At 47.9% G+C, this 17,365-nt stretch overlaps 1 protein-coding gene across 1 annotated transcript in view; it reads right to left on the bottom strand.

Annotated features, from left to right (window-relative positions):
• Positions 1–17,365, bottom strand: part of UQCC1 (ubiquinol-cytochrome c reductase complex assembly factor 1) — a 213,519-nt gene that overhangs the window by 137,484 nt on the left and 58,670 nt on the right. The window contains exon 4 of the mRNA XM_075350030.1: positions 12,655–12,762. Coding sequence (XP_075206145.1) covers positions 12,655–12,762 — 108 coding nt within the window. The remainder of the gene's footprint in view (positions 1–12,654; positions 12,763–17,365) is intronic.

Raw genomic sequence — 17,365 nt, forward strand, 5'->3', positions numbered from 1 at the left:
TGTGCGGCAATGATGCAAACCTGGCTGCGGGCCATCCTCAGGGCAATGTGACACACGTGCCTTTTATGGCGCACGTGTTGAACCGAATTCTCCAGCAATTTTTAAAACACCATCACGGCCTACATGGCCTTGTGCAGCGGGCACGCTCGCTATGTGCTCACTTCCATCGTGCGCACACAGCAGCTCAACAACTTTCATCACTCCGGAAGTCTTAGGGTCTGGCAGTTAAACGCCGGAAATGCGATGTTCCGACACGCAGGAATTGGAATCTGCACATGTTGCAGCGTGTGTGGCAGCACCGCAGAGCCCTGCTGAAATACGGTATGACATATAGCCTGGGATAACTTGATCAAGAGGTGGTGCAGATCACGCTGCTCGAGTGGTGTCAGATCAAGGACCTATGCACCCTGCTACACAGTTTTGAAATGTCGACGAAGATGTTTAGCACTGGCAATGTCATTCTCAGCGTGACAATTCTGGTCATCTACATGATGGAGCACACTGTAATTATTATTCGGAGTCAGGTGTTGGGACAAGAGGAAGGGGAGGAAGTACAGGAGGAGTCATATGCGGAAGGGGTAACAAGATCTACGAGGTCCAGATGGTCAGCGGCACCTATGCGGCAGTCATGGTGAGGGAGAGGGATTAACAAGGGCGCATAGTATCAGCAAAAAGTGTTGATGAAAGTGCAGGAGCCCATGAAGAAATGGAGGACGAACTGGCGATGGGCATGGAAGACTCAGCAGATGAGTGAGAGCTTGCTCACATTTCGGTTGTGCGAGGTTGTGGGTAGAGGGCAGAGGAAGGATGCACGATTCTCACCTCTCTGCCACCAACACACCAAGGACTTGGTCCTCCTGGATGCACAAGACACATGAGCGCCTTCTTGCTGCACTACCTACATGACCCTCGGATTGTATGAATTTGAAGTAATCCTGAATACTGGGTTGCCACACTGTTAGATCCCCGGTACAAGACAAAATTTGGCGAACTAATTCCTGCCATAGAAATAGACGCACGTATACAGGAGTATCTGCAGAATGTGGTACGCAATCTTAGATCTACTTTTCCACTAAACACCAGTGCTGCACAGAGTGAATCTCAACGCTTTGTCATGGATAGGAGGAAATGGTCTTTTACTTGTCCACATCGGAGGGACCGAGGGATGGCTGCTGTGCTGAGATGGCGTTGAGTACGGTGTCCCTGCACTGTTGCACTTTTGGTCATATCCCAAAATGAGTTGAAAAAGGACAGATGCTGTTGGAAAGGGGAACAGGTGTGTTGGAAAGGGGAAAAAAGTTTTTGTCCGTGGATTTGGTGGTTAAGCAACTGTAACATTTGCTGAAGAAACAACATCTGTTACAGTGGGACTGGCAGATTTGGATAAAGTGGTATATAATCTGTGACCGCTATATAACGAAAATTAATAAGAAAAGAAAGAGAAAGGTATATATCCCCATCAGCTGTCAGTGTCCACCGTGCTCCCAGTTGGAAAAGGAGAGGTTGGCAACTTGAAGGTTTGGTGGAGGATACAGAGCTGTGTGGCTATGAAACAAATAGTAGCCTGAACCGAGTTAGACGCCATTCGGATCTGGAGACTGTGAGCCCTGTTAGCGTCACAGGGTCTACATGCCCACCCAGCCCAGGAACTCCCTGTTAACAACACAGGGGCCATTGAGTACGCTGACCGTGTGCGTAGGGGCCACACCTGTGGACAGCAGGCGCATCAGCAGCAGCAGGCCTGTTAATGCCACTGGGCTGCACAAGCAGGACTGTTAGGACAGGAGCTGGTCTTAACCGTTCTGCGTTACCAACTGTGGTGGTGGCCTGCATCCACCACCCTATCCCTGCCTACCTCTGGCCTAAAGCCGCAATGGGTTCAACACATGGAGGTGTGCTCTTTCGGAGCATAATAGAAGACTGCGCACCTCCTTGTTGTCTCCAGCCCCTTTTATAACCTGGGTCCGCCCCAAACCAGGGTGAACCACAATGCACCTCCTGGAGACAAAAGTAGAGTGACACGTCATGAGTGGCATAACTAGCGTCCTATTTGGAAACGCAACTTCAATGATGACCTCATGGCTGCCATGACCCAAACACCTCACCAGTCATCGTCTGACCATCAATAATGCGGTGACAAGTCATAGGTGTGGGCCTCTGCAAGCCATTTGGGAGGACACCTGATGCCCTGTGGTCTATATGGGACCCCCACATCAGGGCCAGGGCCAAAGAGTTCATTACCGGACCTAGTCTCTGATGCAGGAAGTGCCTGAGCATGCTCAGTAGCATGAAATACAGTCTCTGAAAAAAGACTATCAGCTTTAGCATGGTGTCTAGGCACAAAACAGGACTTAGACCCGGCACGGAATGCAAGCACCTGTGCAAAGAGGCTTTTCACACTTAGTGTGGGAGCATGCGCTGTATCCCGAAAAGAAGACTTAGCGTCAGGAATAACACAGTCAGGCTGAGCATACTCACTAGGCGAAACACTGTAATTATGCTGCAGCTGGGGTACATCGGCACACGATTGCGCACTAGCTGCCTCTCCACACTTAGACGTGGAGGGGAAATTGGTCTTGGAGATGCTGTCTATGAACAGAAGGAAAAGCTAAAGGAAGCCTCACTTTCTATCCCTCCGAATTATGAAATGCAGCAATGAATTCCATGAGTTTGCTATAACATTAGCGTAGCAAAATGTGCATGAGGGTGTGATGTAGAGGTGCTAGAAATAGCTTGTCACCAGTGGGGCACTAATGGAATACAACAGCCAGTTCTATGATGCCACTAAATGGCAGTATTTTGTGCTATCATTATAGCTTATTAAAAACAGAGCAGGAGGTTGTCATGCAGAGGTGCTGCACATAGATTTGCAGTAGTGTGAATAGACAAAAGTACAATAGCCACGTTTAGGATGCCAATAGGTACACTGAGTGTTTGCTAGTATAATGGCTGAGTTTAAAAAAGTTTGAGTGTGCAATGCAGGCAGACATGCTGCAAATATGTTTACAATAGTGTGAATAGACAAAAGTACAATAGCCACGTTTAGGATGCCACTAGGTACAGTGAGTGTTTGCTAGTATAATGGCTGAGTTTAAAAAAGTTTGAGTGTGCAATGCAGGCAGACGTGCTGCAAATATGTTTACAATAGTGTGAATAGACAAAAGTACAATAGCCACGTTTAGGATGCCACTAGGTACACTGAGTGTTTGCTAGTATAATGGCTGAGTTTAAAAAAGTTTGAGTGTGCAATGCAGGCAGACGTGCTGCAAATATGTTTACAATAGTGTGAATAGACAAAAGTACAATAGCCACGTTTAGGATGCCACTAGGTACACTGAGTGTTTGCTAGTATAATGGCTGAGTTTAAAAAAGTTTGAGTGTGCAATGCAGGCAGACATGCTGCAAATATGTTTACAATAGTGTGAATAGACAAAAGTACAATAGCCACGTTTAGGATGCCACTAGGTACACTGACTGTTTGCTAGTATAATGGCTGAGTTTAAAAAAGTTTGAGTGTGCAATGCAGGCAGACGTGCTGCAAATATGTTTACAATAGTGTGAATAGACAAAAGTCCAATAGCCACGTATAGGATGCCACTAGGTACACTGAGTGTTTGCTAGTAAAATTGCTTAGTTTAAAAAAGTTGGAGTGTGCAATGCAGGCAGACGTGCTCTGCAAATGTCTTTGCACTAATGGGACTATAGCAAAGTCCAATGAAGGGAATTTTGTTTACTTACCGTAAATTCCTTTTCTTCTAGCTCTAATTGGGAGACCCAGACAATTGGGTGTATAGGCTATGCCTCCGGAGGCCGCACAAAGTATTACACTTAAAAGTGTTAAGCCCCTCCCCTTCTGCCTATACACCCCCCGTGCTCCCACGGGCTCCTCAGTTTTGGTGCAAAAGCAAGAAGGAGGAAAAGATTATAAACTGGTGTAAAGTATATTCAATCCGAAGGAATATCGGAGAACTGAAACCAAACAACATGAACAACATTTGTACACAAAAAAACAGGGGCGGGTGCTGGGTCTCCCAATTAGAGCTAGAAGAAAAGGAATTTACGGTAAGTAAACAAAATTCCCTTCTTCTTTGTCGCTCTATTGGGAGACCCAGACAATTGGGATGTCCAAAAGCAATCCCTGGGTGGGTAAAATAATACCTCGTAATAGAGCCGTAAAACGGCCTCTTCCTACAGGTGGGCAACCGCCGCCTGAAGGACTCGTCTACCTAGGCTGGCATCCGCCGAAGCATAGGTATGCACCTGATAGTGTTTCGTGAAAGTGTGCAGGCTCGACCAGGTAGCCGCCTGACACACCTGCTGACCCGTAGCCTGGTGCCTCAAAGCCCAGGACGCGCCCCCGGCTCTGGTAGGATGGGCCTAGAGCCCTGAGGGAACCGGCAGCCCGGTAAGCTTCGAGAATTGGTTCCTTGATCCACCGGGCCAGGGTTGATTTGGAAGCCTGTGACCCTTTACGCTGGCCAGCGACAAGGACAAAGAGTGCATCCGAGCGGCGCAGGTGCGCCGTACGAGAAATGTAGAGCCTGAGTGCTCTCACCAGATCTAACCAGTGCAAATCCTTTTCACATTGGTGAACTGGATGATGACAAAAAGAGGGTAAGGAGATATCCTGATTGAGATGAAAGGGGGGTACCCCCCTTAGGAGAAATTCCAGAACCGGACGCAGAACCACCTTGTCCTGGTGAACCCCAGGAAAGGGGCTTTGCACGACAACATTGCTAGCTCAGACACTCTCCGAAGTGAAGTGACTGCTACTAGGAAAATCACTTTCTGCGAAAGGCGTGAGAAATATCCCTTATTGGATCGAATGGTGGTTCCTGAAGAACCATCAGCACCCCGTTCAGATCCCAGGGTTCTAACGGCCGCTTGTAAGGATGAACGATGTGACAACCCCCTGCAGGAACGTGCATACCTGTGGAAGTCTGGCTAGGCGCTACTGGAAAAAACACAGAGAGCGCTGATACTTGTCCCTTAAGGGAGCCGAGCGACAAACCCTTTTCCAGTCCAGATTGAAGGAAGGACAGAAAAATGGGCAAGGCAAAAGGCCAGGGAGAAAAACCCCGAGCAGAGCACCACGACAGGAAATTTTTCCACGTCCTGTGGTAGATCTTGGCGGACGTTGGTTTCCTAACCTGTCTCATAGTGGCAATGACCTCTTGAGATAATCCTGAAGACGCTAGATCTAGGACTCAATGGCCACAGTGTCAGGTTGAGGGCCGCAGAATTCAAATGGAAAAACGGCCCTTGAGACAGCAAGTCTGGTCGGACTGGTAGTGCCCACGTTTGGCCTACCGTGAGATGCCACAGATCCGGGTACCACGACCTCCTCGGCCAGTCTGGAGTGACGAGGATGGCGCGGCGGCAGTCGGCCCTGATCGTGCGTAACACTCTGGGCAACAGTGCCAGCGGAGGAAACACATAAGGGAGTTGAAACTGCGACCAATTCCGAACTAAGGCGTCTGCCGCCATAGCTCTGTGATCGTGAGAGCGTGCCATGAATGCCATGACCTTGTTGTTGTGCCGGGACGCCATTAGGTCGACGTCCGGCCTCCCTCAGCGGCAACAGATCTCCTGAAACACGCCCGGGTGAAGAGACCATTCCCCTGCGTCCATGCCCTGGCGACTGAGAAAGTCTGCTTCCCAGTTTTCGACGCCCGGGATGTGAACTGCGGAGATGGTGGAGGCCGTGACTTCCACCCACATCAAAATCCGCCGGACTTCCTGGAAGGCTTGCCGACTGCGTCTTCCGCCTTGGTGGTTGATGTAAGCCACCACTGTGGAGTTGTCCGACTGAATTCGGATCTGCTTGCCTTCCAGCCACTGCTGGAACACTTTTTAGGGCAAGATACACTGCCCTGATCTTCAGAACATTGATCTGAAGCGAGGACTCTTGCTGAGTCCACGTACCCTGAGCCCTGTGGTGGAGAAAGACTGCTCCCCACCCTGACAGACTCGCGTCCGTCGTGACCACCTCCCAGGATGGGGGTAGGAAGGATTTCCCATGCGATAATGAAGTGGGAAGAAAGCCACCCACTAAGGGAAGTTTTGGTTGCCTGAGAGAGGGAGACGTTCCTGTCGAGGGACGTCGGTTTCCTGTCCTATTTGCGTAGGATGTCCCAATGAAGAGGACGCAGGTGAAACTGCGCTAAAGGAACTGCCTCCATTGCTGCCACCATCTTCCCCAGGAAGTGCATGAGGCCCTTCAAGGGGTGTGCTTGACCTTGAAGGAGAGATTGCACCCCTTTCTGTAGTGAACGCTTGTTGATCAGCGGAAGCTTCACTATCGCCGATAGGGTATGAAACTCCATGCCAAGATATGTCAGCGATTGGGCTGGTGTCAGATTTGACTTTGGAAAATTGATGATCCACCCGAAACTCTGGAGAGCCCCCAGAGAAGCGTCGGGGCTGTGTTGGCATGCCTCTTGAGAGGGTGCCTTGATCAGCAGATCGTCCAAGTAAGGGATCACCGAGTGACCCTGAGAGTGGAGGACCGCAACTACTGTAGCCCTGACCTTGGTGAAAACCCGTGGGGCTGTAGCCAGGCCGAACTGCAGTGCCACGAACTGCAGGTGTTCGTCTCCTATGGTGAAGCGCAAGAAGCGTTGGTGCTCTGGAGCCACCGGTACGTGGAGAAAAGCATCTTTGATATCGATCGATGCAAGGAAATCTTCTGGGGACATTGAGTCGATGACGGAGCGGAGGGTTTCCATCCGGAACCGTCTGGTCTATACGTGTTTGTTGAGCAGTTACGGGTCCAGGACAGGACGGAAAGATCCGTCCTTCTTTGTAACCACAAACAGGTTGGAGAAAAACCCGTGACCCTGTTGCTGAAGAGGAACAGGGACCACCACTCCTTCTGCCCTCAGGGTGCCCAGCGCCTGCAGAAGAGCCTCGGCTCGCTCGGGAGGCGGGGATAACCTGAAGAATCGAGTCGGGGGACGAGAGGCGAACTCTAACTTGTAACCGTGAGACAGAATGTCTCTCGCCCAACGGTCTTTTACCCTTGGCAGCCAGGAGTCGCAAAGGCGGGAAAGCCTGCCACCAACCGAGGATGCGGATTGAGGAGACCGAAAGCCATCAAGAAGCCGCTTTGGTAGCGGCACCTCCGGTGGTCTTTTTGACTTAGACCGCCATGAATCGGAGAGCCCTTGATCTATTCAGAGGCCTTTTGGACGAGGAGAATTGGGACCTGCCCGCGCCCCGAAAGAACCGAAACCTCGACTGCCCCATCCTCTGTTGGGGTATGTTCGGTTTGGGCTGGGGTAAAGATGTATCCTTTCCCTTGTATTGTTTGATGATTTCATCCAAACGTTCGCCAAACAGTCGGTCGCCAGAAATTGGCAAACTGGTTAAACGCTTTTTTGGAAGCAGAATCTGCCTTCCAGTTCCGTAGCCACAAGGCCCTGCAGAGTACCACCGAATTGGCGGAGGCAACCGCCATACGGCTCGCAGAGTCCAGGACAGCATTAATAGCGTAAGACGCAAATGCCGACGTCTGTGTGGCTGCGTCAATTTGCGCTTGACCTGCTGAGATAGCTTGTAGCACCCATACGGCTGCAAATGCTGGTGTAAAAGAAGCGCTGATAGCTTCATAGATGGATTTCAACCAGAGCTCCATCTGCCTGTGAGTGGCATCTTTGATTGATAGACGCTATAAGATCGTTCACTATGGCGTCCCCGTCAGGCGTATCAAGATTGAGAGCGGCCTCAGGATCAGAATCCTGATCAGCTGTCTCCGCTTCATCATCCAGGGATTCCCCCCGCTGAGACCCTGACCAATATGAAGATGTCGAGGGAATTTCCCAGCGAGCTCGCTCAGACGGTCAGGGGCTGGGGTCTGTATCAGAGACCTCACTCTGGGATCTATGAGACACCCCGGGGAGACCTCTGGTCCAACTGAGGTGGGCCAGGGAGCAATGATTCAACAGTGCCCCTGTGCTGAGATACCAGTCTGGATTGCTCAGTGGATCCTGCCGGCAGAGGGGTTGTACATGCGGCGCAGGCAGCATAGTAAGCCTGTGGTTTGGCGCTCCTGCCTTTTATGGGCGCCATGCTGTTGACTTCCCTGAGCATCACAATATATATACAGAATCAACTGTGCACCATACAGTGTAAAGCATATCTTATAAACATATGATTTAAAATTACACTCCTGCACAAATGTGGCTAGCACCACAGATGCTGCATACCCCCCGCATAAAGCGGTTGTGAGGCCACCAGGGTCCCTGCCTGGGTCTGTCAGAATTTGTCCCCCTCTGCAGCATTCAAGGAGCTGACAGGAATGGCTGCCGGCTTCTGAGGAGAGGACAGTGAGGGGGGTGGAGTATGCAAAGCATGCTCCAGCCCTCAGTGCTGCTCATCCTGTGCAGCGTCCCGCCCTTCCCCTGCTTGTCAGGGCTGTGGGCGGGAGGAAGAAAGACTAGGCCGCAAAAGCCGGGGACTCGAGTAATAAACGCGGCCGCCGTAAAAGCGCGGCCGCGCGGAAGTCCCCGGCGCACTACAAGTCCCAGCCGCGCCTCAGTGTCAAAACATGGCGGCGGCGGTCAGCGCGGTAGTCTCCCTACATAAACACACTCAGCGATGCTGAGTGTGTAATGGCACGGCTGCCGGCGTCCTGAGAGAGGAGGAAGCCGTGGGCGTGACCCTTAGAAAGAGCGGGAACTGGTGCCTCACAGTGCAGTGAGGGGAGTGGAGTATGCAAAGCATGCTCCAGCCCTCACTGCAGCTCGTCTGTAAAGCGTCCCGCCCTTCCCCTGCCTGTCAGGGCTGTGGGCGGGAGGAGGAAACACTAGGCCGTACAAGCCGGGGACTCAAGTAATGAGCGCGGCTGCCATAAAAGCGCGGCCGCGCGGAAGTCCCCGGCGCACTACAAGTCCCAGCCGCGCCTCAGTGTTAAAAACATGGCGGCGGCGGTAGTACGGTAGTCCCCCTACATAAACACACTCAGCGACGCTGAGTGTGTAATGGCACATTAACCCGGTCAGCGCCGCGGTCCCCGGTGCACTAGCACACCCAGCAATGCTGGAGTGTTGCTGTGCGCGGTCCCCACAGGGACACAGAGTACCTTCAAGTAGCAGGGCCATGTCCCTGAACGATACCCGGCTCCTATCCAGCAGAGTCTTAGGAGCTGTGGATGGAGCACGGTCTCAGTGCCTGAAGACCGGTAAGATCCCACTTCACCCAGAGCCCTGAGGGGGATGGGGAAGGAAAGCAGCATGTGGGCTCCAGCCTCCGTACCCGCAATGGATACCTCAACCTTACAACACCGCCGACAAGAGTGGGGTGAGAAGGGAGCATGCTGGGGGCCCTATATGGGCCCACTTTTCTTCCATCCGACATGGTCAGCAGCTGCTGCTGACCCATCTATGGAGCTGTGCGTGCGTGTCTGACCTCCTTCGCACAAAGCAAAAAACTGAGGAGCCCGTGGGAGCACGGGGGGTGTATAGGCAGAAGGGGAGGGGCTTAACACTTTTAAGTGTAATACTTTGTGCGGCCTCCGGAGGCATAGCCTATACACCCAATTGTCTGGGTCTCCCAATAGAGCGACAAAGAAAGCCACGTATAGGATGCCACTAGGTACACTGAGTGTTTGCTAGTAAAATTGCTTAGTTTAAAAAAGTTGGAGTGTGCAATGCAGGCAGACGCGCTCTGCAAATGTCTTTGCACTAGTGGGACTATAGCAAAGTCCAATAGCCACGTATAGGATGCCACTAGGTACACTGAGTGTTTGCTAGTAAAATTGCTTCGTTTAAAAAAGTTGGAGTGTGCAATGCAGGCAGACGTGCTCTGCAAATGTCTTTGCACTAGTGGGACTATAGCAAACTCCAATAGCCACGTTTAGGATGCCACTAGGTACACTGAGTGTTTGCTAGTATAATGGCTTAGTTATAATGAGTTGGAGTGTGCAGAGGACAGGAGGGTACAGTGCCAGGATTGTGGGTATGGGTAGAGGAATGGAAGCCTGCCTTTCTATTCCCTCCTAATGGTGAAATGCAGGGAGGAAATCCCTGACCTTGGCTACACAGACGCTGTTGCTGTTTGCAGGACCTGTCACCTATGGCTCTCTGACCCTGCCGGTTTGAGCCCTTAAAAGGACTGCTATAAAGTGCTCTCCCTAAGCTGTCTAACGCTGTGTATGCAGCGCATACAGCTGTATCGGCGATAGGACTCAGGAGGAGGACGGAGCTGCGACAGTGATGTCTGACACCAAAGACGCAGAAGGCAGATAATGGCGTCCTGGAAGAAAATGTCCGTTTTTATAATGCAGGGACATGTGACATGGACATCCTATCACACATGCCGTTGCTTCTCTGGCTCAAAGTCCACTTAGCTGTGTGTGTGTCTGGGATTGGCTGACATGCTGGCCCGCCCCACAAGACGCGCGCGCTTAGGGAAGGAAGACAAGGAAAAAAAAAAAAAAAATGGCGATCGCCATTATAGAAACAGCAGTGATCGGAAGGCGCTGTTCACGCACACTATACACTGAAATGTCATAATAGTGTGATTCACAGAGTGACTTACACTATTACAGCAGAAACCAAGCTATGATTTAGCTGTTTTTTTGCTGCTAGAACCGTTCTCGAACGTTTCTAGAACTATCGAGCTTTTGCAAAAAGCTCGAGTTCTAGTTCGATCTAGAACAGGCCCCAAAATCACTCGAGCCTAGAACTGGAGAACCACGAACCACGCTCAACTCTACACACCAGTTGAGATTAAAGGTAAAGTGTCACGTTTTTTTATTTTCGTATTAATAATAGTGATTATGGAATCAAGTATTTTTAACACAAAATTAAATTCATAGTTTATTTATTTTGTATTTAGTTCTAGTGTTACTGAAGCACTGGGGGCTGTCATCTTGGATTTGGTGTGTGTAACGACAGTTACTCACCTCCTTTATGGCAGCCCCCTGGGCATTTACTCTGATGGTCGGACTCTGACTCTATACTTAATACAGGACAGCTCCCTGCTGTGACCTGGACGCGCCCCCTGGGCTGTCCAGATCACAGCCGAGGGAGGAGATCGGTGCCATCTTTGTGGAGCTCACAGCGTGATACTGTGTGCTGCACTTTCCCCCCGTCACCTGCCGGAATGGGGTGAGTACCGGTGCCTGGCAACGGTGATTGCCCCGTAACTGATCCTGGCATGCTGCTCCCCACCCTGCCGCTCAGCACCTCCTCCCTGCATATGCTCACCTCGGGCCTCCACTCCCATGTGCTGTGATTGCTGAAAGAAGGAACAGATACCAGGCTGACATGACAGGCTGCCGGGGGCGTAGGTCTGAGATGAGTGCATGCAGCTGGAAGCGGTTATCACGGTGTGACATCTGTAGTGTAGTGCCCCTCAGGCTGATCACCCCTCCTCTCCGCATGTCACCTCGGACCCTCGATCGAAGCCAGCAGCACAGTATATGGGGGCGCGGGATACAGTACAGGATACAGTGCAGCACGGGATACTGTGCAGGATACAGTGCGACGCGGGATACAGTGCAGGATACAGTGTGGCGTAGGATACAGTGCGGCGCGGGATATAGTGCAGGATACAGCGCAGAGCGGGATACAGTGCAGGATACAGCATGACACGGGATACAGTGCGGCGCGGGATACAGTGGGGATACCATGTCAACTGTCCTTAGTGACACTTTAGAGATTAGGATCACTTTGCAGTCACCAACAAAATGGCTCCGCACTGTGTCCCTAAACTTCATTCTCTCTTACCCTTTTGGAAACACGCAGATTGGGAGGGGGAGGTGTGAGATCACACATATGAGAGCAGATTCCACCCACTTTTACTGCAGTTGTAATGTGAGCTAGTTCTACAGTAGTTCTACACTAGGATTTCAGCAGCTGCTACACCTGGTGTTTAAAAGTGGAAAATATCAAACTTTTTATTTTTATATTTTTCACAATTAAGAACAAATAATATTTAAACAAAACATTAAAACATTAATACTTTACATTGAATTTTTTTTTTGATGACACCTTCCCTTTAACTTGGTATCTTGATGGTTAAGGGGTCAGGCTTCTAGAGTTCTGTCCTCTGGCTCTCATTGACTGGAGCCACTCCGTTCGAGGGTCATTCTCTCGTTTCAAAGCTGTTCATACTCTGTGTCTTTGTCAACAAACGAGGTTCACGCTATCTCACCTTCAGGCTCCTCTACTCCTTTGTTGCCACAAATCATCAACTGTATGCAACCTTCACAACCGACTGACTATACATTCATCACTTTTGCTCACTAGGTCTTCCATCAACTGACTCTTCTAGAATGGACTGTCACTTTCCCTTTCACTTGACCTTTCCCATGGTGGGCTGGTCCCTTCCAACACTTAATTCTAATTATTCATATTGTCTTTTGCTGGGCAGAATCCATCTTCCTCCACAGAACAGCACATTATGATACATCACATTACCAACACTTAACCGTTTCCTACCCACAGTCTGGCAACTACACACAATACTCTGCAAGAGCATTCAATCTAAAATCGGCTACAGAACCAACAATAAGTCAGTATTCAAAACACTTGCATCCAAATTTGGGTACTAGTCTAGACATTGCAAATAATAATAATAATAATAATAATAATAATAATTTGTAGAATCAGTCATTTTAACCCACAAGATACATTTTTATTTCCTTACCCATTTGTTATATTTCAATGGCCCAGTAAAGCCCATTGCCTCGATTATCTTAGTAAATGTTCCAACCTCTTCTTCTGAGGGTCGAAGTTCATCTTTTGTGGCACTCGTCTAGAGCAAGAAAAATAAATAAAATACACATGAAAAGTAATAAAGTAATAAGAGCCACTATATCTCTGTATATATAGATTACGATATATATATAGATATATATATATATATATATATATATATCTCTATCTATCTATCTATCTATCTATCTATCTATCTATCTATCTATCTATCTATCTATCTATATATATATATATATATATATATATATATATATATATATATATATATCTCTCTATCTATCTATCTATATATATATATCTATATATATATCTCTATCTATCTATCTATATATATATATATATATCTCTATCTATCTATATATATATATATATATACACACACACACACACACACACATATATACATACACACATATACACAAACACATATATATCCTAAGTAATTTAGTATAAAAGATCTTTCACATTTAAGAAGACTAAGTTAACTGAAGTTGAGCTCTCTGCTGTCTCACCGTCTTAACAACTGTGTGTGAGACTTCCTGACTCTGAGCTGTAATATACCGCAGTATGGGGGAAGACAACTGCTACATCTAAACACGGGAGATCTGTGCTTGATGTAGTTATATATACTCCAATATAACATTCACTTCTGTGCATTATAGAGCAATGGGAGATGGAGACTAGAAGAAGAATCTGTAGAGGTAAAACCCGATACCAGTTCTCTGTTGTGGGCTCTCTGTTTATGTATTGAGAGACTCAAATTTAACTTTTGTTTGTACATCACTGATTTTTGGTCTTGAAGAAGGAGTTATGAGGACTGTGAAATGAATAGAAAAATAAAAATCACATGTTTTATCTCTACTAATCTTCAGTAATTATCCTTCCTCTGGCAGCGCAGATTAGCCCTTTCTATCTTTACATACTATCACCTTTCATCTTGGGTTCTGATTATGTGCTCTGTAGTGGTTGAGTCTCTCACAACTATATGAGGTTAGTGGATCTGTTAAACTGTTTATCTGTTACCACCAGGTAAAACACCATCTGCGCCTTTTTGTCAATTCAGCTTTTATATCAATGTTCTGTATAATGTACAGGCTCCTAGTGGAGGGAATGAGAATTATGTTTTGCTGAGTAGCAGCACACTGGGATGCTTTGGTGAAATTATGAACAATATTTGTAACATTTTTGAGAAAACTACAGTGGTGCTTGAAAGTGTATGAATGCTCGAGAATCTGTTAGAATTTCAGCCTAAATATGACCTCAAACTACGTCAAATTTTCACATAAGTCCTAAAAGTCGATGAAAAGAACCAAACCAAACAAATAAGTCCAAAATATTGTACTTTGTCTTTTTTATTGAGAATAATGAGACAATACCACGCCAGCGAGTGCCACAAATGTGTTAACCCTTTGGATTAGCAGATAATTTAAAAGGAGAATATTGAAAAGTTTGATGTTTTAAATCAATGGGATGACAACCAGATGTAAGTGGTGACCTATTTTATTTAAAGAACAGGGATCTATCAAAGTGAGAACCTCACAAAACGTTTGTGGAAGTGTGTCATGGCATGTAAAAAAAAAGATTTCTAAGGCTGCTTTCACACTACATTTTTTTTAACATCCGTCATGAACGTTTTTTTAACGCAAAAACGGATCCAGTGCAAATGCGTTTTCATTTCAATGCATTTGCAATGGACTCGCGTCAACATGCGTTCACATGCGTTTGCGTGCGTTATAGTGAGGATCCAGCGAGTTGCAGTTTTTTTAACATTTTTCAAAAACGCTACTTGTAGCGTTTTTGAGCTGCATCCAAATACTGCAAATTGCTGGATCCTGACTATACTGCATGCAAACGTATGTGAACGCTGGCATGCTGATAGACAGTCTCTCTCTCCCCCTCCCTCTCTCTCCCCCGCCTCAGAGCTGCGGACACTCATAACCAAGGTAAATATCGGGTAACCAAGCAAAGCGCTTCTCTTAGTTACCCGATGTTTACGTTGGTTACGTGTGCAGGGAGCCCGGCTCCTAGCAGCTGCGGATGCTCGTAACCAACGTAAATATCGGGTATCCAAGCAAGTTACCCGATGTTTACCTTGGTTACGAGCCTCCGCAGCTGTCAGATGCCGGCTCCCAGTCTATCACGTTCAGCTCCACTGACTCCCGAGCACATGACTCCAATGCCCGCCCATAAACGTAAAGTGACAGGATCCTGCAAAATAACATATGTGTTTGCATGCTTTTTTTGCTGTAAAAGCAGGATCTGCTTTTACAGCAAAAACGTTCATGACGCATGTTAAAAAAACATAGTGTGAAAGCAGCCTAAGATTGTAACACCACCTATAAAGAGTTTGAATGCTGCCAATCCAGAGACAAACCAATTGTGTACAAATAAGGAAATTCAGGACCATTATTACCCTCCCCACCAGTAGTCGACTGTTACGACTGAACCCCAACACTCTCACAGGGATGGAAAAACCAGGGGAGATGTAAAACCAGAAATTCACAGTTCAGAAATCAGGCTAGTATTTGCCTAAAGGCTAGATCGCTAGCATGCATACCCGCCCCCATCGTTTGTGCGTCACGGGCAAATTGCTGCCCGTGGCGCACAAAATCGTGCAGACCCGTCACACTACTTACCTGCCTAGCAACGTCGCTGTGACCGGCGAACCGGCTCCTTTCTAAGGGGGAGGTTAGTTCGGCGTCACAGCAACGTCACTAAGCGGCCACCCAATCGAAGCGGAGAGGCGGAGATGAGCGGGACGAACATCCCGCCCACCTCCTTCCTTCCCCATTGTCGGCGGCCGCAGGTAAGGTGAGGTTCCCCGTTCCTGCGGTGTCACACATAGCGATGTGTGATGCTGCAGGAACGACGAACAACATCGTACCTGCAGCAGCAACGATAATTGGAAATAGGGGAGCATGTCAACGATTAGCAAATTTACACGTGTTTGCGACGATTTTCGATCGCACGTAGGTGTCACATGCAACGACATCGCTAACGCGGCCGGATGTGCGTCACGAATTCCATGACCCCACCGACATCGCTTTAGCGATGTCACAACGTGTAAAGTGGCCTTTAGACCTGACCTGATTTGTCTGATAGCGGAGGTTGGCACCCAATGGTCACGTAATGGCACCCCCACTCATTGATGGCTGATCCTAAATGTCCTTAACAGAACCTTAAGTTATAAACCAAGTATAACACAAAAACAACAATAAACATACAGTGCCTACAAGTAGTATTCAACCACCTGCAGATTTAGCAGGTTTGATAAGATGCAAATAAGTTAGAGCCTGCAAACTTCAAACAAGAGCAGGATTTATTAACAGATGCATAAATCTTACAAACCAACAAGTTATGTTGCTCAGTTAAATTTTAATAAATTTTCAACATAAAAGTGTGGGTCAATTATTATTCAACCCCTAGGTTTAATATTTTGTGGAATAACCCTTGTTTGCAATTACAGCTAATAATCGTCTTTTATAAGACCTGATCAGGCCGGCACAGGTCTCTGGAGTTATCTTGGCCCACTCCTCTATGCAGATCTTCTCTAAGTTATCTAGGTTCTTTGGGTGTCTCATGTGGACTTTAATCTTGAGCTCCTTCCACAAGTTTTCAATTGGGTTAAGGTCAGGAGACTGACTAGGCCACTGCAACACCTTGATTTTTTCCCTCTTGAACCAGGCCTTGGTTTTCTTGGCTGTGTGCTTTGGGTCGTTGTCTTGTTGGAAGATGAAATGACGACCCATCTTAAGATCCTTGATGGAGGAGCGGAGGTTCCTGGCCAAAATCTCCAGGTAGGCCGTGCTATCCATCTTCCCATGGATGAGAAACAGCCCCACAGCATGATGCTGCCACCACCATGCTTGACTGTAGGGATGGTATTCTTGGGGTCGTATGCAGTGCCATCCAGTCTCCAAACGTCACGTGTGTGGTTGGCACCAAAGATCTCGATCTTGGTCTCATCAGACCAGAGAACCTTGAACCAGTCTGTCTCAGAGTCCTCCAAGTGATCATGAGCAAACTGTAGACGAGCCTTGACATGACACTTTGAAAGTAAAGGTACCTTACGGGCTCGTCTGGAACGGAGACCATTGCGGTGGAGTACGTTACTTATGGTATTGACTGAAACCAATGTCCCAACTGCCATGAGATCTTCCCGGAGCTCCTTCCTTGTTGTCCTTGGGTTAGCCTTGACTCTTCGGACAAGCCTGGCCTCGGCACGGGTGGAAACTTTCAAAGGCTGTCCAGGCCGTGGAAGGCTAAGAGTAGTTCCATAAGCCTCCCACTTCCGGATGATGCTCCCAACAGTGGAGACAGGTAGGCCCAACTCCTTGGAAAGGGTTTTGTACCCCTTGCCAGCCTTGTGACCATCCACGATCTTGTCTCTGATGGCCTTGGAATGCTCCTTTGTCTTTCCCATGTTGACCAAGTATGAGTGCTGTTCACAAGTTTGGGGAGGGTCTTAATTAGTCAGAAAAGGCTGGAAAAAGAGATAATTAATCCAAACATGTGAAGCTCATTGTTCTTTGTGCCTGAAATACTTCTTAATATTTTAGGGGAACCAAACAGAATTCTTGTGGTTTGAGGGGTTGAATAATAAATGACCCTCTGAATAAACTTTTCACAATTTAAAAAAA

The sequence above is a fragment of the Anomaloglossus baeobatrachus genome, chromosome 5 (genome assembly GCF_048569485.1).
Source record: "Anomaloglossus baeobatrachus isolate aAnoBae1 chromosome 5, aAnoBae1.hap1, whole genome shotgun sequence".
NCBI classification, from domain to species: domain Eukaryota; kingdom Metazoa; phylum Chordata; class Amphibia; order Anura; family Aromobatidae; genus Anomaloglossus; species Anomaloglossus baeobatrachus.